Genomic DNA, 24,284 nt, shown 5'->3' with positions numbered 1-24,284 from the left:
ATGATTTTGGAAAAAAAAATCACACATCATGCTCAGCAGCTGTAATATTTCTGAATCCATTATGACTAACTCCTAACTGACCCTGTCCAATCCCCCCAAAACATCACCACCATCACCGCAACGCACCAGGAAAGGCCCCATCTGACACATCATGACCACTCATGAGTCATGTGTAATGAGGAGCAAAAGCCACATTCAAGAAGCGGACAATGTGTCATAAAGCCCTCATGTTAAGAGTCCAACACCTATATCCCACTTGGCTAAGAATCACGAGATGTTTAATTATTGCCTCCTTACATTAGCTTGGATCTCCCCCCTCAGGCATCAGTTTGGGGGTCAGGCTATGGGGTGGTGGGGATGAGAGGGGGTGAGACTGGTGGAGATGGTGAAGAGGAATAAAACCCCTTCATTACCACATCTCTCTCTCTCTTGCTCTCTCTCTCTGTCTCTCTTTCTCCTTCCAACGGCAGTCCAGATCAGGAATTACAAATGATATCATGACAATTTTTCACGCTCTTCAAACCAGTGATGTTTTACCGACTCATTTGCTATGATACCTTGTTACGGATCCAGCTGTGAATCAGGGACGTGTCATGGGGCTAGAAGCCCACCTCCTGCTGAGCCTGGCCAATGACCTGGAAGGCAATAGGGGATGCCAGTGCCTGCAGCATGTGCTGCACTGACAAAGCAGCAGGGCACCGTCAAAAACCCTCTCATACAAACTTTGCAGATCACTCCGTTTTTAACAGATGAGTAAGCACTGGCGCTGACTTTTTTTCTCGGCCCCAACACAAGGTTTATGGATTTCCCTTCGCCAGTCTGTGGCTGTGGTTGACGCGTAGCGAAACCCTTGCCCACGAGGGGAATAGTGTAGTGCTGGATCTGGGATGGAAGGATGCAGATAGCATGTGGCAGGGTCACTGCGCGGGTTAAGCAACAATTCAGTTGAATGCCTGTAAAGGAAGTGGAGTACGGTTGGAAAAGACCAGCACACCAGCTAAAGAGGCCACACAATCCAGATTAAACTTTGGCCTCTGAACATGAATTACAACATCCTCTGCACTAGGGATGCACGATAATATCGACACGTCATCAATATCAGCTGATATTGGCTTTAAAATGGAAAATCTGATTCTGCCAACATGCAGATTTCATTTTTTTCCCCCAAAATTATTTAATTCAGTTTTTGAAAACAGTACAATGTGGTGCATCAACTATAAGTAATGCCAGAGCATCTACATAAAAAAAAATGAGAAAACCCAAACAAAAATTGCGCTAACCTTCCCAACATCGACCCTCCCACATTCCCATATCCATTGTGACAACAGTAAGCGACTAATTATTTAAATACATATACAGACCGTGGATAAATAGGCGGCAACATAAATCCAAAAAAACCCCAAAACAAAAACAAAGATAAATAAATAAATAAAATCTATAAGGGGGGGTAAGGGGGTTTCTCTCTTAAGAAACGTCGTAAGCATCATCAGGAGTAATAGTAAGATTATTGCTAATATATCTGCTGTTATCCAAAACCAATATATGTTTTTATTGACAAAATGAACACGTACAAAACATCAACCCTGAGTGTAAGTCTTTTTCTTGTTTTGCACAATGAATGACTATTACATTAATTGAAAAGCACTTTATTTTATGTCTCAATTTGCTGAGGGGCCATCATGATAAGAGTATGTATAATATGATGTTAATTACACTACAGAAGAGACCTGATGATCATTAAATAACAATATTGGTACCAGTTATTGGCCAAATGAGTTGTTATATATCGGCATATCATATATCGCCGAAAAATCCGATATCATGCATTCCTACTCTGCACACTTTCAGCACTGTGTGTTTATGGACTTTAACATGAGCAAATATTTTTGATTATTCCTGTCCTGTTTTTTTTTCAAATAAATGGGTTCATTTTAGAGATACTTCACCAGGAGCACATCAGTCCCAAACAACATTGTGCAATCTAACGAGACAAACTTAATCCATTCATTAATTTTTGCATTCTTCAACAGGAATTCAATGAGGTTAAGGTTGTTTGGGTTTCCAGATGAGAGCCCTCACGCAATCCCAGGCCCCGATGACTTCTGCATTACTAGAATGATGCGGCCGGGACTGATGGAGCTGAGAGTGTCAGGAGGCATTAGCCTTCACAGCCCAAAGCTGGTGGACAAAACCAGACTGCGCCCCCTGACCCAATCCACCGCCAAGCTACTGACCCAGCAATCATGGGAGAAACAGAGAGAGAGGGAAGAAAAACTACAGGGAAAACCAAAAAATAAGACAGATTTGCGTTCAAAATGATAGAAAAGGGCTGAAAACAAGAGAGGGAAAGACAAATATTGAGCCTCCGACTTTTCTGCACGTTACCCAAATCACAGGAAATGGTTTTAAGGGCTTTTTTCCCGTTCGGTTCACTCTGATTCCCCCTCTCTCACTTCATTTAACTGAATTAATGAGCAGGTCCAGCCAGAGCTCAGAATATTAACTTCTTAGGCACCCGTTATTTTGTTGAGCTTTGGTTGTTCTGTGATTAAGTGCGTAATTTTAAAATAAATACATGTTTACTTTGGTTACCTTTAAATAGATGTTGCTCTCACACACGTCATGAGAGTAGCACAGGACTTTTATTTTGCCAACATGAACCCTTTGACACCTCAGCAAATTGGCTTGATTTCTCTCAAAAATATGGGAAGAAGAGAATGAGCACCAAAAGCAGAAATTACCCAAAATTCTAGCAAGAAATAGTAGAAAATAATAGAATAATAGAAAAGTACAATAAAATTACCTGAAAATTAGTTAAGAAAATAGAAAAATAATGTGTAAAAAAATTACAATAATTTTGCAACATCATTTAAATATGTAATTCTGATAATTAGAACAATAGTATAATTTTCTGCATGTCATGACATTTGTGGAACATTTCTTGCCAAGGTCCTCACTGCCTTTTTCCCCCATGCTTTTGAAAGAAATCACACTAATATGCTCACGTTTCAAAAGTTGACACTTGTAAAAGGCATCTGAAAGCAGCACAAGAAAAGCAATATTGCTCCAGGTTTCAAAGTGTTAAAGACACCTACACCATAAATTGATGCAGACAAATTCACCAGAGTGCAGGAAATAAAGTCTTTGATGCTCAGATTTTCTGGCAGAAACTTCCCATTTCATGTGTGTTCCCTCAATATTTTAACAAAAACCTACACCTTTGGGATAAAATATGAGCTGTAGGAAAGTTTAAGATGCAAAAATTACAAAGAAAGAGGAAAATACGACGTTGTTTTCAAGATCTGTAACTTCTAGTGTGGGCAGTGGCTTGCTGGTTGTCTGCTCATGAATGAATGTTCCCGTAGTACTCCTCTCAGCATACTGACGCGGAACAAGCACAGTGGGACGGTGGCCTCGCAACACGACACTGGCGGACTGAGAAACACCTACATCAGAGAGGACCTAAAGCTGTGTACACACGGTTCACCTCAGGACAGACCTGCTTACAGCACAATGTCAATGTTGGACTCCCCCTGTGCACTCTGTTGAATGCATCTCTGTGACGGTACAGTAGACAGAGTTCCCATAGCATGCTGCGGGCTATATCATACACAGGATACTGCATTATAGCAAGGAAAGCTGTTTAAAACGTGCTGCTCTTTTTTAACAGCTAAACCCAGTGGCAAGGATATGCCTGCTTATTTCCATATGTTGTACATCCCATCTGATTTATGAAATGATATGAGTTCATTCATTATTCATATTGGTCATGGAGTTATTACCATTTCCCCCCATCAGGCTTGCCACTGACACCATAAACATTATGAAATCACAGTTCGCCCAGGGCGTTGCTGCCGCTGTGAAAAGTGGTCACAATTGACTAGTTAGCACGGGCATGCAGTACACTGGAGACAAGCACTAAATGCCATACAAGTGACCCGTAAATTTTTAATACAAGCAAAGTGGTGACAATAAGACAAGTGACAAGGAAGAAAAATGAATATTACTGAGGCATGCTCAGTTTAAAACTCCAGGCCAAGTGCTGTTATTACTGTGCCCTGAGCTGTACAGGAGCAACAGTACATTCAGCTGAGCCCTAAATCTTAATGCAGGTCCAGACTGTACTGTAGTCACACGAGACAGGGCCGGACCTAGCGGATTTGGCATCCTTGGAAGCCCCCCCGACCAAAAAAAATCCATATTATTATCTTTTATATTTAATGTATTTATTACAAACAAGAGCTAATAAGAAAAAACAACACAAACAAACAACTTAGCTAACAAACAAAATGTGCAAATTTCTTCTGTCCTCTTTTTTATTTAATTTTTTTCGTTACTTTACCCAATATGGCTTTTTGCCATTTGATTTTCTCTTGTTCTCCACATCCACTCCATATAATCTAATATCTATCGATGCTCTAGCATGTCGTGACTGAGACGATAACTCACTGATGGACACATTTTGTTCCACAGTTCACTCAAGTCCAACCACTGCTGACAAACCAGCCACAGTCGCCTCGCCATGGTTAAATTTGTTTTAAGTTGGATTTTGGACAGACATTCACTTCAGATTCAGCAGCATTGTTTGATCTTACTTTAACCTGAACTAGGAGGACTCCCCAGCCCTCTCGTTTACTGCTGGTGGCTGACAGTTGATTGTACTATGAATCAAATCGAAGCTATCCACAGGCGTTCAATGCAGAAATTATGTCAAAGCTATGAGGTAAATGGGAGACAGACCACTAGCATTGGATCTTTGAATCTATTTCCCCTTATATATACTCTTTTAAAAATCTGACACCCTCTGACATCCTCTATGTCATTGTCTTCTCACTTCCAAATTCATCAAAACTTTAGCAAATTTTGATGCAACAATATTGTAGGAATTACGATTTTTACTTTGAAGAAATATTAGCAAAGGTCCATTTTTGATTGATAGTCATTAGCAATGTAGATATACTAAGTGGGTAAAGGCAAGTATTAAAACAGGTAGAACTGTCTGATAAGTTGAGAAAAGTACATCATTTTACTGTAATGCAACCTTTAAAATCCAAATCATGATATAACAATACCCTAAATCTAAGATGATATGTAGTCACATATCTCGATACGATATAATATCTTTATTTTGCCCAGCCCTAATGGTGCTGCATACATAAAGGCTCTTTAGTCAAACTCAATAGGTTCAGACATAAAGAACAGGTTTTCAAAAGCCATTTTCAATCTTTTTTTTTTTTTTTTAATCTTTTTGCTTGGCCAGTTGGGTTGAGATCGTGCTGGCCACCAACATCAAGACCCAACATGTAGTTTTCATTTGCAGACGTCTCACATTGATTATAAAGATAAACTCTTTTAAAATGCGGTGTGAAGAATTTCACACCGCAGTAGACTTAGTTGTAAGCTAATTTGTCACAGGCTTATCAGGCCTATTCATCACTGATCTAGTAATTACCAGAATGAGCTACAGGAGAGCCCCCCTTTGTCCCCCTCTGTTCTCCCCCTAGCGATGGTCAGCCTGTAAAACCAGGATGTGTTGGCACCTTTATGATATAAATACTCACACACCCTGGGCATAAGAAAGCTGTCAACAGAACATTTGTTTTCCATTTTTCACCACCCAAAGCACTTCAAGCTGAGGGGGGAAAAAGGAGACAAGGCGTTAAAAATGTACCGCAACACTAACTATTTTGCCCCTTGGTGAATTTTGGTGCTTAAACAGATGGGGCTCGAATTGGTTCCCTTTTATTTAGTGCAGCGGGATCGTCCGAATTTCCATTCAGCAAGCTCTCACCTCCACACATGCTCGGCTGTGGTTGGCACATGCAGATTAAAGGCAGAAAGTACATTCACACATGCACACCCGCCGCAGCTGCTCTCGCTGTTCTCTCTTAATTCGTCACTAAACTTTTTGCTGATTGGAAAACACAAGTGCATGTCAAGTGAACTGAAAGACAAGGGATGTCAGAGGTGCGTGAGCTGACCCACGCATAGAAGTAAGCTGTTATGACCCCCCCCTCCCAACCCACCCTACCGTAAATAGATCAAAGCACATCTGTTTCTGTGTCCAGCAGCCACACATCTATAATTGCAAACTGGCCTTAATGGCTTAGAGCGACCCATCAGATGCTAAGCAGTTTGGACACGGGAGATGCTAAAGCATATGAGCGAAGCGCTACCATCAGTAATCGCTGGACAGGGAATTCTCTGGAGCCACAGTTGCGGCTGTCTGGTCTCTGGCGGACTGAAATAGATATCACAACTTCAGCCCAGGGACGGAGGGCCTGAGGAATCGGAGCTGACCACACAGCTGGGATTGTGGGGCAGGGGTAGACCAGTGGTCAGAAGCTGGGATACCATAGGGACCAAAGACAGGTGTGGAGAAGAAGTTGGAAAAAGATGACATATTCAAGGGATACAAGATCAGTTTAACGGCGTCGTGCACATTTATCCTAAAAGCTGCTGTTTTAGGCAAAAGAGAGAACAGCTAATGGTTTTGAAATGAGGTCTGGGAGAGTCCGAGCCAGTCTTGGCTGAATGGGATAAGCACTGAGTGACGAGAGAAGCCTCAAGTTGGCCAGTTGTCACAGTGTGACACTGATTCAGCCTAATGAGCGTAGTGCTGTCACCACACATCTGCCTCTCATTCACTTGTAGAATCTGGCAGACTCAGAACCTGCTGGAGTCACTGCAAGATGCTGGAACTCAAGACACCGCCACCTCGCTGCATCAGCGCCGGCTGCCAGATTACCAGGAACCAAACAAATAACTTGTATCAAAGAATCAACCATAAAAACCTAAAAACACACACATTTTGAGTCATGTCTTGTCATCCAACAAGACACAAACTGCTACAATGAACAAGCTGTAAAAAAGTCTGATTGACTGGAGAATTCCATGGATTTCTATCTAAATATAAAATGTATTAAATAATAAAATAACCCTTAATTACCATAATTATTCGAGTAGGTAAGCAAAAGTTTAATTTGAATTAGAAATATTAATCATCTATATCTGTGCAATATTTATTCTGCTATTCTATTTATTCTTATTATACTGCTGTTTGCTTTTATAATTATTTATCATGAATGTGAACAAGTGTGTATGAGAGTGTTTTAGGTACTGCACAGCAAATTTTGTTACGATCCCCCACACCCTTAGCATTTACTGGCATTTTTTGTTTGGAATTGCAAATAATTAATTATTTATTTTATGCAACACATATTTTTTCTTGATTTTTTATGTTTTTATCACCTACATAACCCAGTGTACTATCAAGTGTGACTTTCTCGCATGTCACAAATACACAGTGGGTGTCTACGATAACCCATGCCACACTGTTTTTGACTCGCTCAATATGATTCAGTGGATGAAATGTTACAGTAATGGAACTTGAGTGCAAGTGGGAGATATTCTGTTGATCAGAGTAGACAACAAGACAACGAGAAGGACTGTATGTCCTGTACGTGATGATGATGATTAGGTCGTGGTGTCTCTGATCTGCAGAGGACAGCAGTCCTCCCATCTGTCCTGACTCTGAAGGCGTCTCTGCAGCTACTCAAAAATTCCTCATGGGCATCCTCCTGGAAAATGGCACAAAGGTTTACTAAACATCATTGTGGCGGTGGCACCAATTATTGTTAATATACATCAAATAGCCTCGGCCGAGTCCAAGAAACAGACTGATCACTCCAATGACGGCAACTGTCAGTCTGCCCGCGAATGAAGAGAGCTGTTGAAATAATTAGTCCATGCCCTGTGAATAAAACAATAATACAACAGCCGACATGACATCCAAAATATGCACATCGCCTCAGATGACCTGAAAACCTGCCACCGCACGGACCGTGGAACAAGGCCACGTCTCCAGCCACAGTCACCGGACACTGATGAATACAGGCTTTGTTTAAGTTAAGTGTAGTATGTACATGTTGGGGTAACATCAGTGAAGAGGAACAGTGACGGAAATAAAACATCAGTTGTTTGTATATCTTTTGATTGAGTTTTGATCTGTGCACATGGGCGAAGATTTCGGTGTGGAGGGGTGGACGCAGGGGACACGACCGCCTCAATATTAAGAAAAAAATGTATTGTCCCTCACAATAAAAACACTAAAGTAGCAGAGGACCTCTTTTATTTTGATGAAATTAAAGACATTTCTATCATAAATTCATGCAGGTAAAGCACAATTGGTGAGTAAAAATTAACCAGAATGCAGAAAATTAATTGTTCGATGCTCAGGAATTCCTGGGGAGGACCCCAAACCTATGTGCCGCCCCCCCACCAAATGTTACAAAATAAATCTAAACTCTTGCCTATGCACATCGCCTCTATGCAGTTATGAAGCTGTGTGTTAAGGCTGTGCTGCACTTTGTGGAAAGTGGAAAATTTGAAAACAGAAAAAAAACCCATTTACCATCTCACTTTTTTAAAGATTTACACTTGACCATGAACACCAAGTTAAATCAGCCACATGAGAAAAGCACAATAGAAATACTGGTAATATATCAGTAAAACAAAAAATAAAATGATTAAAAAAAAAAAAAAAGAGTAGAGAAAGAGCTGAGAAGGAAACAGCAGAGGCCAAAAGATCAGAACTCAGAACTAGGATTATTTTACTGCAGATCCTGAAGATGGTGCTGCTCAGCTACATTTCTTATCTTTACTTTCAGAAAATAATTTAAGCAGAAGTATGCATCCAAAGCCACACTGCACTGAGAGGACAGTTAAGTGACACCTTCTTTCGGCTGGTTTCAGATCCTGAATCTGCTGCCAAAAAGTCCCTTGACCAAATCCCTGCAGCTCCAGGGCTGCTGTAATGTAGCTGACCTCTGACCTCAGATTAAAACAATCTATTTTTTAATACTGTTTTTTTTCTTTTTTGCTTCTTTTTGGGTTTTTTTGCAACATCAAGTCAAGTCAAATATATTTCTATAGCACATTTAACACAATGTGCTGACAAAAGTGCTTTGCAAACATAGAAGTCAACACAGCACACAACAAAATCATGCAACCATTAGAAGAGGCCAACTGGCAGTGGTGATTTAAGGACATGAAAGCCGAAGAAAAGAGGTGGGCTTTCAGCTGTGCTATGACTCAGAGGGGGCAGATGTGACGTGGTGGGACAGTTTGTTCCACAGACTGGAGCCCGCGACTGGAACGTGCGCCGAGCCGCAGGGACGACCAGAAGTGACTGGTCAATCCATGAAGTGCTTTATAGAAAAATAGTAAAGCCTCAAAATGAACTCTCAATCCGACAAAATCAATGTATCAACATCAACAAACTGATGTTAAAAATAAAGCCAAATTCAGTAATGCAGTATTTTCGTAAAAAAAAAAAAAAAAAACATTTTAACAAAAGCTAACATAATCATTAGGCTGCTGCTGTTTATCTGCTTTTGTGTCTTTATGTTTATCTGTTAAACCAACTAAATTATTATATTTGTGTGTATTTGTGTTCTGAATGGGCGAGTTTCCAAACATGGGTGGAGTTTGGGCTGGAAATGACAGGGCTGTAACCAGGTGTTGTTTTTTTAAGCCTGAAATTTACATGAATTGATCGTAAGTTTCTGTACTTATTATGTATATGAAAACTACTTACAGAACAGCCTCAGATTTGAGCTTCAGATCATTTTTTAAGAGTGAGAGATTGAACAAAGACACCAAAATAAAGACTGTCCGTCATCACGATACTGACACATTTTACTTGGATGATGATCAGACTTGTAAAAAGTACAAGTAATTTTCAAAAAGTGATGTTTTATGGCAACTGAATTTAGTGACATAACAAGTAAAGCACTGAAAGCTGTAAGAAATAAGTTTCAAGTGCTACTTTTGCCGTACACTACCTCTTTATGGCTTCAGTGTACTTTTAAGCTATTTTTATACTTCGGTACAGTATCGTTAAATGACAGAAATACCTTGGTTTGGTTTCCAGCAGTGGTGTTTAAAAGCTTCCTGTTAAGAATTGAAGCTTCAAATCTTGATGTGTGTTTCACTGTGCCGCATCGTTTTTTTGTCTGAAGCTCCAACAAAGTGCTTTCTGTCACAATGTTTTTTGATAAAATGCCCAAAACCCAGGAGCAACTTCTGAGCTACTAAAAATGATGCCTCTGGCACCGATGATCAGACCACTAGAAGCCATTGAACTTAATCCTTTTTCAAGTTTTAACAATCAAGAATCCCTCGATGTGTACGGGCCAATCAGAGCTCACCATCTGTGGGTGCTCTTATGAATTGTGTGTGCGTGTGATGAGCCCATTAAAATGATGAGTTTCTGTAGCATGAGACTTTACCCAAATGTGGGAGAAAGGTGGAATTCACAGCGTGCTCATGGGTGTGAAGTCACGAGCAGTTCAAACGGACACCAGGCACAATGAGCTGGTGTGTGTTTTTCACGACCGGCTACACTAGTGTCAACACGGTGACATGTTAGATTAAGAAAGACTCACTATGAATGAAAGGGGATTGTGGACATTGTTTAAGACGCTGTCCATAGACACCTGCGACCCAGAGAGCCTCAATGGTGCAAAAATGCTTTTCTCTTTATCTCAGATCTCTTGTTTTACTCTTACTCCAAATAAGGCAGTGAGACTCAAGTTATGGCCCGCGGGCCAAATCTGGCCAATGATAGAGGGCCAGGTGGTCCTAAAACACAATAAAACTGAAATGATAAAGTGATTTTGGTAATATAAGGTGCCAGAGTGCATAAAACATAATCAAAATAGAGCTTGCTTATCAAAAAAGTGTCAGTGGTGGATCCCTGCATCCCACAACAGAGGTCCTAGCTAAGACCCTAAATGCCCTAAAATTCAAGAAACATCCTGAAATCCAAGAAATGTCCTAAATTTGGAGAAACATTCCAAAATCCTAGAAACGTACTAAAATCCAAGAAAAGTCCTCAAATCCTAGAAATGTCCTGCTTCCTAAACTTCCTAAAATCTTTGAAACTTCCTCAAATCCTGGAATTGTCCTAAAATCCTAGAGAAACACCCTAAAATCCTAGAAATGTCCTAAAATCCTTGAAACATCCTGAAATCCCTGAAACGTACTAAAATCCAAGAAATGTTCTACAATCCTAGAAATGTCCTAAAATCCTAGAAACGTGTGGGGCTGCTGCAACTGGCCCCTGGCCTCCCATCACTTTACAAAAGTGGCCCCCAAGTAAAGCAAGTTAAGCATGCCTGAAATAATGCAGAGTGAAGCAGTATTGTCCCTGTGAAGGAAAGGCTTTTAAAGTGTTGGCTGGAAAAACAACAAATAGCTCATCAGTGGCAAAGGTGACAAGCGTGAAGCAAAGTGTGAACGCAGAGTCTTCACGCGAGCGTGCTGGAGCAGGGGACAGGGCCTGAGCAGGGCAGGCGGCGGCTGATGCATGGGGGGGGCGAGGTGGTGATGATGAGAACAGACACGAGCCACATGAGGCCCCCTGACAACGCAGGAGTCCCCTGCGGTATGTCCAGCAGTCTACTTATGCACGCACACACACACAGATCCATAAATGCTCACAAGCACGCAATTTTAACACTACTACACGGGCTGTGTTTAGTTAAAATATTATAGAACACAAATGCAACATATAAAAATGTAATGATTTTGTTTTTTAAATGTGAAACATTTTGGTCAAATTAATTTCATTCTTCACTGTGAATGGGTGTGTATTATTTTCTGGTCTGATTCGTAATGATTGCACTCCCTCTAGTGGCCGTATGCTTTATAGCAGTTAACTCTAGAAGCCTGCATTGCAACACATATCGCTTATTCTTAAGAAGTGGGAGAGAACTTTATTTTTTGGGGGGCTTTGATTTTTACTGTTCACCTAGGTGGGAAAATACCCTTTAAACAATGGTTCCCAACTGGTTCAGCCATATCCCTCAGATTTATCGTTAGTATTAGTTCAAAGTCCACACATTAGATAAATTGACACACAGTAATTTTTTTTTGTTTTTTTTTACGAAAGGTAAACACCATGTTGGCCTACAACGCAAAGACATAACACATATTGCGAGAATAAACCTACACGGTTTTTCAAAATAAAAGTTCTGTGCCTGGAATTTACTGTTACTTTAAAATTAAGTTTACATTCACAATTCAATTGCGGTCCATTCAGAATGGACCCACGACCCACTTTTGGACTGCAACCGACCAGTTGGGAACCACTGTCTTAAGAGATCATAGTCTTGACTATTAAACCGTATAACGGGCCATCCTCCCAGTGATTTATTTATTTTCATAAAAACCTACATGATGGATTTCAGAGGTAAGATCTGATGGAATTGACAAAAAGTAATATATTTATTAATTTCCCAACAGTCGTAGGGAATAGCCAATTTATTTTTACAAAGTTCTCTTAATGCTAATCAAAATACTTAATTTTAAATCATGATACTTATTTAGTGTTGATTTAGGGGGGCTACGGAGTTGCCATGTTATGCTTGAGACATACCTGATAGCAACTTTATTTAATTAATTTATCAAAAAGTAAAAAGCTTACCTGTACTTCAGCATCATAGGATATAGCTATGCCTGATTAAATTATGTTTTTACAAATATCTGACAAGTTGACAAAAGTCTTAGACACCTTTAAAAGCCAAACATTGTCACAAAAAATATATATCTTAAAACAAAGATTATTATAATGGTACATTTTTACACTGATGTTAGCAGTGTGTAACATTAATTTTAGATTATGAAAGGCTTATAACGCACAGGGCAAGTTTAGAAGTTAAAAAAAATTAAGCAGATTTTAATATTCAGATTAATTTTTTATATAAATTCTTTAAAAATAATGTTTCACCCCTTCTTTTTTGTTTCTTTTTTTTAAGAAGGACTTTTGTACTTTTTCTATATTATATTTTTTGCATGTTTATGTATATTTAAAAATCATCATTAATTTAGAAAAAAAGTCATTGTCCGTCAATACACACGAACAGTGCTTTTAGTTAGCTGCTGACTGGCTCGACAATGAAGTTAGTTTGATACACCAGACTCAAATTTTAACTGTGAGGGCGAAGTTTCATACACAATACATTTTGGCAGCAAAAAACATCCCAAATTTGGTTAGGCATCGTTTGTGGAACCATGCTGGCTATTCCACACATGTTGTGGACACCAGAAGTCATTCCCAGTTTGCCTCACCAACACACCACTGGTCCCCCTCCACCATGAGGGTGCCTTTAAAACGATATGCCTTCTGGGGTGTTCTTTTATGGGCTGCAGTTGCACCATTGACTATTGTATAATTCTCTTCAAATCAGTTTGTTCCCCCCTCCTCCTCCCTCCTTTTTTTTAGCCCACCCCTGACTTAACAACCAGAAAAAGGTCACATATCTGAGAAGTGACTTCCATGCATGTTCCATGCTGGGTCGTCACTTTCAATTTCCTAAGACCTTTCATGTCACACACCCATCAACCCAGAGAACTGCAAACACACTACTACACACCACCATGTGCACCACTTTCATGGTGCTGATGTGATGTATAAAATAGAATATTGTAAAACAAATTCTATATAGTCTATTCTCAGCAGTACTTTTAGCTGGATTACATTTATGCCCAGTCTGATATAGGGACACAGGGGACATGTTGCCCTCAATATTTAAAACGTGTATTTGTCCACCCCAATAAAAACATGAAAATAACAGTGGAGTTTCATTTTGATGGGATTAAAAACATTTACACCTTAAATTTATGTAGAAATTGTACAAATTTATGCAGAAACCTTTGACTAGAATGCAGGAATCTAAATGTTTAAGGGCCAAAATATTTTAGGGCAGAAGACCCCCAAACCCCACGTTTCACATGTGGCCACAGTGCTGAAACAAAACTTATGACTTTGCCCAGACCCATTTCTTATCTTTCTTTTTACCCCTACCGCTTGTTTTCGAGTGCCCTTTTGCCCGCCAGAACAGAGTTACAATGGAAAGTAGTTGAAATCTTCTCCTATGAAATTGGATAACAACATTAAATCAATGTAATAGCCTACATTGGTTATCTTAATATTTAAATAGTTATTAATGAAGCAGCATATCCCGATACAATAGTTCATATGATATACGAATAAGCACCCCACGGATGAAGTAATGTATTATTAAAGAAAGTACTGAGTTTTGGTTTAGGCAAACAAATTACATTACAATGAGGCTTACAATGTACAACGAAAATGTATAAAAATTCACTCAAGGTTCACACAGTTCCAAACACCAGTCTCCTGGGGAGAGTCACAGGTGAAAGTCCTGTATTTTGTTACCCATTCACAACCCCAACCTCCATCTTTACAAACCGCTTCCTTCTTCACTCCTGTCAGCTCACATGATCACAGCCTTCCCAAATACATGGCTTATAAACAAATTAGCAAACTGGCTCATGATTACGCAGGAAATGTACGCATTTCGGTGCATTACTTTTTGTAGGATGTGTACCTTCGGTGCATGAGAAAAGTCCTGACGAAAAAAATACATTTGTCAGTTTCTTTTGCTGCTATTTAAGGCAATTTGCAGATGATTTTTCATAACTGTCCGTTTGAAGCGTGCCCCTGAAGAACCTCCATTTGGTGGGCCATATTGCCCCAACACTTTTCCCTACCCTTTTATCTCAACAAATATTTGGACAACTTGCCCCCCGTCATCATACAAAACTGTGGGGTAAGTGCTACGTAGTAGAGGAAAGCGATGTATTAGGATTGAGCCCATAGTTATTACAAAAACAGTAGTTGGAAAAAAACACTCATTGGAAAAATGTACAAATAGATCAACTGTGTAAAAAGCATAATCACATTGTTAAAATAACAGCGTAGTACAGTAGGTCAGTATGTGTAGCATGCTATACCAGTGACTTAAATGACTTGTTGCCAATCCATAACTACTATTTTTTTAAAATTAAATTTAACCACTTAGTTTTGGAACCATGCCTTTCTCATAATGTTAGGTGTTAAAAACAGGAAACGTCACAATGTTAACATATGTTGTTTTGGGGAAGGTCATACAAGTCGTTTTGTAAGTCAGCGGGAACTCACCTATTGTCATTTAGATATGAGAGTGCTGTCCAAGAAAGGAAAGAGCCATTGTTGCAGTCCCAAGCTTTCAGTTTTACTATAAAACCATCAACAGAAGCAAGTTTGAACAGATACACAATACGTGTTATGTTTGAGGTGAATAGAGGTGAAAGTTATTTATGTGTCTCTTCCTTAATAATAGGTCAAATCTCTACATGTGTTATTTTTGGTAGTGAAAATGCAAAGGGCAAACATGAGCCAAAGTGATCATCTCCCTCTTTCCACGTCCTCCCGCTGCATTTAACACCGAGAGACCCCCCCGGGACTCCTAGCGAGCGCTCAACAGACGACTTGTCTTTTCCTTTTCCAGCACGCCGTTCAGATGGTACAAGATGTTTAACTCTGCGCACAAAATAAATGGAGCATGAAAAGCAGGCCCTGAAGTGCAGCAGGCTCCTAACCTGCAGGTGACATCGTCTACATGAAGCTCTTATTGTGACCTAAGTGAGCTGTATTATAACCGCATTTGACTGGTGACAATTAGTGACCTTTTGCCTTTGCAGCAGCCATCCATTTCAATTACACCAACCTGGAGAGCTTCGGTGGGCGAGCGAGATGAGATACTGTAGCATGTGTGTGTCTACTGTACTTCTTTTGTTAGCTTGACAACTGTACTGTCATATTAGTCTCATTAAACTCTGATGTGATTCAGCACATGGCCGGGACCAAATTTGTATTTAATTGAGGCTTAAAATGACAATAAAGCATTAATTGTTGTGCTTTTAACTTCTTTAATATTTTTGAAAGGTCGTGCAAATGTGAGCTCTTCTTAGCAAATCATCTTTTCTATTAAATTATGAGTTTTTTCTTTGTCCGTTAGTAGATCACTGAAAAAAAAACCCCACAAAAACAAAAAGAAAAAAAACTAGAATTGCATTTGCAAATTGAGTCAGTTTGGTTTGCTGAAGTGACGCTCCTGCATCTTTTGCCACATTTTTTACCCGCATAACTATTCTCAGAATTTTAGCAGAGCGTTCTTTTCGGTTTAGATTGTTCATGCTTTTAATCTTTATGGGGGGTTGGTGGATGAGATGTATGTAGATGTGAAATTCTTCAAACTGTTAGTGATTCATCCACACATCACAGGATTGTGACAGTTTTTTACTTCGGCTTCCTTCTATAGCTTCCATCAGCTCCATCTCAGGCCTGCCTGTCTTTACCTCAGTTTCACACAGAGTAAGAAACCTCAGAGGCAGGAACATGATATAAAACCTCATGTTATCACCTCATCTAACCTTTCTCAAAAGTATGCTGCAGCAACTGCAAGCAGGAGTGCAAATATACAAACTATGTTAAACTGTAGCCACTGAACATATCACATTATAAATTCTCTTGTTGAAAGCAGCTTACAATTTGCGCACTTTGCAAGCAGAGAAGCAGCATTAACACAACCAGTACTTGCTTGCTGTTTTTAGCACTACCTCTGTATCACTCTAAAACACAGACAGGCACTCGAGAGAAGCACTCTTCACAAAAACACATTGTGGGAACTGTGAGGTCTCTGCTGCTCACAGTCCCATAATGGAGACTCACCTCCTATTTGGGGAATTTGGGTACCCATAAGGTTAACCATCAATATTCATGGTGACACAAATACCCACCTTATTAACAAAACACATGGCTTTGTGCGGGTGTTCATGTTGTGCTTAGGGACTGTTCTGACTTGTTTTGCATACGGAGAAGGGGGGGCTGGGGTGTGACTTTTTCTTCTTTTTTTTACCTTGACCCTCCCTTAAGCTACAGATATTTTACCTTGAGCCTTCCTGAGTGACTGGATGAAAATGCATGACCCCTCCCTCCACCCCAAACTTTTTTTTTTTTTAATATTCACACCAAATGTAGGTATTAGAGCCAATGCAATGAGCAAACAGCACAGGAGTAACACTGATCTCCAAAACAAGCAACTTTCATAATCAAAATGCAAATCCTTCTTACAAATGGCATTATCACAAAAAATGTGCATGCACTGCAGCAAAAATGGGTGCATGACCACTATCACACAAAACCTACAACATTAAATCAGCCTACACATCACACATATGCACATGCACACACACACACACACACACACACACACACACACACACACACACACACACACACACACACACACACACACACACACACACACACACACACACACACTCACTCACAGCCGGAAAGAATATTATCAGAAAGTTGACTTATCAGAAAGCCTTGGTTCTTCAAAAAAATTATGCATTATGCAAAATTATAAATGCGACATGAGAAAAGTGACTTTGATGAAATATTATAAAATTTCACTTCGATTTGCTTATGTTTCCTGACCACGTTGAAGCATCTGAGGCTGAAAATTAAGCCAACGCAGAAGCACCAAAAGCTGCAGTTTCCTAAATGGCCACTAGAAGCTGGCTCCAGAAGCCAGTCAATCCTCACAGACCGACTTTACGGCAGAAATGATCAGCCTGGAACAAAAAACAGTTTTGGTCTATATCGCTAATTTTAAGATTCATGACAACTCTACAGGATGATTTTTTATATATCTTACTTGATAACATTTATTGAGGACAGTTTTATGTATATTTAGGGCGAGGCTTCTTGAATGATAGGCCGTCTGTCAGCTAGAGTCTATAAGTCAGATATTCGCCCCGCGTCTCCACGGCTCCACCCTCTTATCACTTCTGGTCATTTCTGGCTCCAAGATGCCAAACGCAAGGCTTTAAAACAGCAGTCCATAAACCAATAGGTGATAAAGCTATGTCCACTATTTATGCAGTCAATGATTTTGGAATCCAGAGGGTATTTAATATAAATACAAAACACAACCAATTAAAAAACTGGATGCCCCTACCCTAGGAAAAAATGCCTACAAAAAATGATTTGACATACTTCCCCCAGTATGCACCATCCCCTCTCCCCTCATAAATAACAAACAGTCCCTTATTGGGAAGAAAGGAGTGAGTAACAGCATCAAATATGAGCATGTGACAAATGGCCAAGATGGAACAGCATGATGTGGTAGACATGTCATTATGAAGTATACCGCTCATGTGATCAAAGCAGCAATTAAACTTACCTTATACAGGAGCTTTGATAGAGATAAGTACTATTCAAAAGCTTTTAGGGCTTACTAATAAGGAAATATAATGTGGAAAGGATAGATAGATAGATAGATAGATAGATAGATAGATCGATCGATAGATAGATAGATAGATAGATAGATAGAAAGATAGATAGAAAGATAGATAGACAGATGAAAAACAGAAATACCTAATACAATAATTTTGACAGAATAAAAATCTTAATATACTGTGTGCAAAGTGGCATAGTGATTATGTAGATGTATGAGTCATTACCTTTCATTTAAGATGTTCATGGCAGTGGGAATGAAGGAGTTTTTATGAGCGTTTTTCTTGGCCTTCATGCTGGCGACATGATGGTAGTAGCTGGATAGATTGATAGATAGAATAAAACAGTAAAAAAGAAAAAGAAAAGCATTAAAACAACGCATTTTTCATACATTTAGTTAACACATTCTAAATTACTGCTACTTAATGACTATTGAGGAGATTTCTTATCACATTTGCAGCTATAAAACAATGCTCTGTGCACAGTGCATCAACTAGCTTCTGTAGTGTCAGCATGAATCACCAAGTTTGACAGACATGTGATGTCAAAAAGGAGAGGTGGGATTTAAACACTGCATCCAACCTTTTTGGGAGTATTTAAAGTTTTGCAAGTCAGTTTGCAACCACAACCACCACACTCAGGGGTGTTAACTTGGGAGCTGAATCTCTTGTTGTAAGTATAATAAACTTAATATGGTAATTTTAATCCAACTCAAAGGGCTTGTGTTCCTTTGCTTATGCACACTTGTTAACCTCCTGCAATTATTTATGATTAACACAATTATTTCCCCCAATGACAGGTAGGATGGCTATTGAAAATATCACCCTGGATTCTGAAAACTCTCCAAATCAGAGCAGCTGCGATGTGTTTGTCTACCAACAAGCAGCCGTGGTCCTCTTCCCTATTTTCTACTCTGTGGTTTTCATCATCAGTGCGTGCGGCAACAGCCTGGTTCTCTATGTCATCTGCCAGAGGAAGCAGAAGTTCAACTCCACCTCCGTCTATCTTGTCAACCTAGCACTATCTGACACCCTGTTCACACTGGCACTGCCCGGAAGAATCATTTATTACATCCGCCACTTTGACTGGCCTTTTGGTGACGCCCTCTGCAGACTGACCGCACTGCTCTTCTTTGCAAATACATATGCAGGTAATGATCTGTTGCCAATTACCATATCCATATCTGCACAGTAGATTGTGATGACTTTAGTTTTTAATTGTGTGCATGAATGCATGAATGACATCAGCATTTACACAAGACAAGAAAACAGTACAAGATAAAGATTTTTGTTTTTATTTGAGAACAAAAAAAACACATAAAATAAACATAAGAATTTAAAAAAAAAAAAATTGCCACAGGCTTATACAATGGACCTCCCATCAACTTATTGGGGGGGGGGGATAGAACAATACAACATAAGATAAAGGACAACATAACCACACTGAGCAAAAAACTAATCAATCAGTGACCAGTAATCCAAAGAAATGCATAAAAAATACACTAAGAAACAAAAATCAAATGAATATATATATATATATATATATATATATATATATATATATATATATATATATATATATATATATATATATATATATATATATATATATATATATATATATATCTTTACACATACACATTCCCATCATAAAATAATTAAACATCAAGAAATAAATGTCAAATCAAATTTTTAAATGTCCTTAAGATTACATAACCACAATGTCTGAGGGAGTGCTGGCCATGTTTTGTTTTGAAAAAAGGAAAGTGAAGATGATAAACCTGACCAGAATTATTTGAATGAATTTGGGAATTCAAATGTAAAAAGTTGCTAAATGATGATGGAAAAAGAGGGCAAGAACATATATCTAAATATAAAAAAATATCTCTGTCATATAAAGAAAAAGTGTTCAGTTTCCTGAATAGTGGAACAAAAGCCTTGTAAGAGTTTCAGAAAGTTGCCAATCAGAGCTGCAACGATTAATCAATTGTCACCTATAAAAATGAATTGACATCTAATATAATACCCAATTTGAGTATTATTTTCAAGAAAAAAGTCAAAATTCTCTGATTCCAGATTTATGAATGTGAATATTTTCCCTCTATTTACTCCTCTATAACACAGACATTTGAGGGTGTCATCCTGGGATCACTGATTTGACATTTTTCACCATTTTCTGACATTTACAGAAACAGACATTTAAAAAGTGTCAGAATGGGACAGGGACAATGACCACCCAGAATATTCAGCCTAAATTCATAATCTCCATCATTTCTTGGCAATCAGTAAAACTATCATTTGTTTTGCCATTCTGATCTACATGTGTTAAGCCTAAACTGTAATGCAGTTGGGTTGGCTGTGGCTCATGAGGCAGAGCATGTTGGACGATCAGTCGTTCGATCCTTGGGCAAGATAATAAACCCCAAATTGCGCGTGAATTTTTAACTGAGTAGTTGTGTGTTAGCTTCCGCCAACTTGTTGTGTAAAAGTTCTTTGAGTGGTCAGAAGACGAGAAAGAAGCAAGTCCATTCACCGTATCAACCTTTCATATTTCCACCAGGTATTGGCTTTATGACGTGCATCAGTCTGGACCGATACCTGGCCATGGTGCACCCACACCGGCTGCAGTGTTTGCGGAGTGTGAAGGTGGTTCGCAGGGTCTCCTGCCTAGTGTGGGCTCTGGTGTCCCTGGAGGTCGCTCCTTTGCTGTTTCGCAGCATGCTGCGTGAGCACCAGGGTAAACAGACCTGTATGGAGTACTTCAACTTTGAGGGCTCCCGCTTCATCCCTTATCTCCTGCTTCTGGCCTGCACCATCTCCTTCTGCTGTCCGCTCGTCATCATCATATGCTGCTACGCAAAGATCAACCTGAAGCTGCGAGCTGCAGCCAAGCAAAACTCTGTAACTGGTCGATCGAGGAGAAATCACAGGGCCAACACCATTATTCTCCTCATCCTCCTCACCTTCATCGTATGCTTCAGCCCTTACCACCTCAATGTTATGCAGTTTATGTCCAGAAAGATAGACCACTGGGTAACCTGCCAGGAACTGCGGGCCTTTAAGGTGTCCTTACAGGTAAGAACTGTTCTTGTTTGTTTGATTTCAAACATTCCCCTTGAATTTTCCTCTTCATAATCATCTTCTCTGCAGATCACAGTTTCACTAATGAACTTCAACTGCTGCCTGGATCCAGTCATCTACTTCTTTGCCATTAAGACATACAAGAAGCGGGTGTTGAGCCTGTTCAAGGACTATCTGTACACTTCCGGTGCCTCCTCCAAAATGACAGCTGAAAATAGCAGCAGCAACACCTGAGAGAAACCACAGCCGAGCCTACAGGATATATATACATCTAACCAATGCCACACAGAAGACCTAGTTTACTGTGCGAAACCCAAAAAGGCCTGTTTTTGGTCTCTCGTGTGTTCATATGTGATATTTGATGTGTTTTGGAGAAGTAACTTGAGAACTTTAAAAATAAGATTACATTTGCAAATTTCCTATGATGTTTGTGAATACTGCATAAAATGGATTGTTTCATATCTATTATAATTTTCTTTTTACATTATGTTGTATCCGATTACCTTCGTTTTGTGGGGGTTTTTTTTCATGTGGGTGCTGTACCAGTGGTGTCAAACTGAATTTTGGTGTCAGTGTTTGTGTATAGGAGGGTTTTTTGTTTTGGAGGTGGAACCTGGATAAAACTTTGACATCAATGCATTACAACAGCAACTTTCACTTCCTTTACGTAGAGAATCAAATATGCTGACCAAGTAATGTGGCAAACATTTTCTAGTAAAGTGTGAAAGTACATTTGACATTTGAGTGCAAAGTATTAGAATTCTACATATTGTGTATAAATATGAGAGTGATTGCCCTTAAAGATTGACACCTGGCTATTGCAAATTAATTTGGCTGGTATGCGACCCAATCTCATCCCTGCTTATAAATATCGCCGCTTTATTGGACCTACATGTCAAAATATGAAATGCTACATACCCTCCTGCGTGAGTTTTGGAAATTCAGGGACAGCGTGTCCATTTATGCTTGTTACCTGCATTGTGTAAATTTTTCCTTGTGTGCCACTTCTTTTTTTTCTCTTTTCTAAACAGTAAATGTACAGTTTCTGGTTGTTACATGTATACAGTCTTTTTCATAATAAACTTGCAATGTAGGTAAAACACTTTGTTTTTAGGTTAATTTCCCAAGGTTTAGGAAACAAAAGCACATGGTTAAGTTATAAAATAAACATCAATGTTGGGCTTAAAATAGGTACAGCTGGTACTAACATTATGTAATGTAACGTGACATACATCATGTAACATAGCTCAGCATGCTTTACATACCAGCCCACTATGTTGTCATCAAAATATTTCTATAGACTTTTGGTTTCACACAGGAAATTACCAATGGGCTTATAGGTGAAAGTTCAGAGTTTGTTTGACCAATCCACCTCTGTTCCTGTCCTTTCTTTATAGAATGCTAGCTGACTTGATCTTTACAAACTGCTGCCTGGTATGTATCACACCACCGTGAAAGATGTCTCTAAGCGTCCATTTCTGACGCTGATGTTGACTGAAAAAACCACAGTATTTGATGGGCAAAGTGCCTTTGCACATTGCAGAGATCACTGACAATGAAGCAGTACTCGACAAGTTGGGAGTGAGAACAGGCTGTGATATCTTAATATGAAAAACATTTTTACTATGGTCCCTGGAGTTCTACATATTTTGCAAAAATAAGAACATATCAGACATCTCTCTTTTATACCCACAACTGAGTTCTGTGTGGGCGTGCAAAGATAAATGCCATCACCACTTCCTCATCCACCTTTCCTGCTCCCCCCTCATACGCCTCATTCCAGCTGGGTCTCACATCTTGTGGTGGGGGTGGTGTGTGTGTGTGTGTGTGTGTGTGTATTGCAAATTTAAGCAGGTGCATGCTGTCTGTTTATAGTGCAGCATGCCATATTTAAATAATTTAACCTTTAACATTTCCTGCGTTTTGGAAAAGCTGCTGTATGATTTTGCATAGAAAGTGATGTGCACAAGTTGTGTCATGAAGTATTTAAGTATTGAACTGGTCTGAATGATTATAGCTGTGTTTGGATATCATTGAAAAAATGATCTATTTGTCAAAACACAGAAAACACAAACAAGACAAATTATAAAAATTATTAATTAGAGGGCCCTGAAAGTCAGTAACTGACTCTATAAGTGACAATATTAAACATCAGGTGACATAGGTGTAATCACTACAAGAGTGACCACTCTCACTTGATCCAGTGTTAATGTAAAAAGACTGAGTAACACAGCTTTAAGATTTGTCTTATATCGAATTGCAAGAATAAAGCCCAATATGGTTTCAGCCTATTGATAATATGACTCGTTCTGTGTGTGACATGTTCTTTGTCAGCTCAAGCTCAAGTTTTACTATTTAAAACATAATTTTTATTTATTTATTTTATTCATTATTACTCCTAGGACTGGCATTTTTAAAGCATTTCGCATTTAATGTATTTGGGGGCAGCTGTGGCTCAGGGGTTGGAGCGGGTCATACACCAATCTGAAGGTTGGCTTCTCCAGTCAACATGCCAAAGCATGTGTCTTGGCTAAGATACTTAACACCAAATTGCTCCTGATGTCTGTTCCACCGATGTGTTAATGTCTATAAACGGTTAAAAACAGGTGGCACCTTGTATGGCAACCTCAGCCACCAGTGTATGAATGTGCGTGAATGGGTGAATGTGACTCATAGCATGAAAGTGCTTTAAGTGGTCTAACAACTAGAAAAGCAATATAAAAGTGAAGGTCCATTTACATTCTGTCAATTCCTCTGAGTAAGTCGCTAATCCAAAATCCACTGGTAAAATCCCATTAAAGGGACTAATAGCTCTTCTGAACATACAGCGAGTGAGTGAATGGAGCACAAAAAGTGCCCAGATACGCTACAAACGACAACAACATTCAGCTCATCCAGCCATGATCAAGCGAGACTGGGCATGGGCTTGCTGCTCCTTTCGAAAATAGTTTGGAGGTTCGCGAAATGGCACCCCAAAAAAAAAAAGCCAGGTCAATCAGTTTTTCAAGTAAGTGACTCGTTACTTAGCCTGTTTACTGATGCATGTA

The 24,284-nt window shown here is 39.3% G+C and overlaps 2 protein-coding genes across 4 annotated transcripts in view; one reads left to right on the top strand and one right to left on the bottom strand.

The window, feature by feature from the left end:
• clybl (citrate lyase beta like) overlaps positions 1–24,284 on the bottom strand; it is a 150,871-nt gene that overhangs the window by 85,477 nt on the left and 41,110 nt on the right. The window contains exon 4 of one of the 2 annotated variants that reach the window (XM_088083478.1): positions 18,385–18,474. The exons of the other annotated variant lie outside the window; for it this stretch is intronic. The gene's annotated coding sequence lies outside the window, so the exon portion shown is untranslated. The remainder of the gene's footprint in view (positions 1–18,384; positions 18,475–24,284) is intronic. 2 annotated transcript variants of the gene reach the window in all.
• Positions 18,767–22,337, top strand: LOC121948808 (G protein-coupled receptor 183). 2 transcript variants are annotated; one of them, XM_042494292.2, is made up of 4 exons: positions 18,767–18,829; positions 18,957–19,307; positions 20,717–21,231; positions 21,307–22,337. In XM_042494292.2, exons 2-4 carry the CDS (start codon positions 18,962–18,964, stop codon positions 21,469–21,471), a joined length of 1,026 nt encoding a protein of 341 aa, XP_042350226.1. In that variant the 5' UTR covers positions 18,767–18,829; positions 18,957–18,961; the 3' UTR covers positions 21,472–22,337. The 2 variants fall into 2 exon arrangements, with proteins under 2 accessions (XP_042350226.1, XP_042350225.1); XM_042494291.2 differs by lacking the exon at positions 18,767–18,829 and having other exon boundaries at positions 18,935–19,307.

Source organism: Plectropomus leopardus, chromosome 10 (assembly GCF_026936395.1).
Source record: "Plectropomus leopardus strain MGB_pleo_1.0 chromosome 10, ASM2693639v1, whole genome shotgun sequence".
In the NCBI taxonomy this organism is placed as follows: Eukaryota; Metazoa; Chordata; class Actinopteri; order Perciformes; family Serranidae; genus Plectropomus; species Plectropomus leopardus.
Note: the sequence above shows the minus strand (reverse complement) of the source record. Positions and strands in the feature narration are given on the sequence as shown.

Excerpts from the sequence above, each read along its gene's own strand:
- LOC121948808 (XM_042494291.2), top strand. The coding sequence starts at position 18,950 with ATGACAGGTAGGATGGCTATTGAAAATATCACCCTGGATTCTGAAAAC. Across the intron at positions 19,308-20,716 it reads CTTTGCAAATACATATGCAG|GTATTGGCTTTATGACGTGC; the intron begins GTAATGATCTGT and ends TATTTCCACCAG. Across the intron at positions 21,232-21,306 it reads CCTTTAAGGTGTCCTTACAG|ATCACAGTTTCACTAATGAA; the intron begins GTAAGAACTGTT and ends TCTTCTCTGCAG.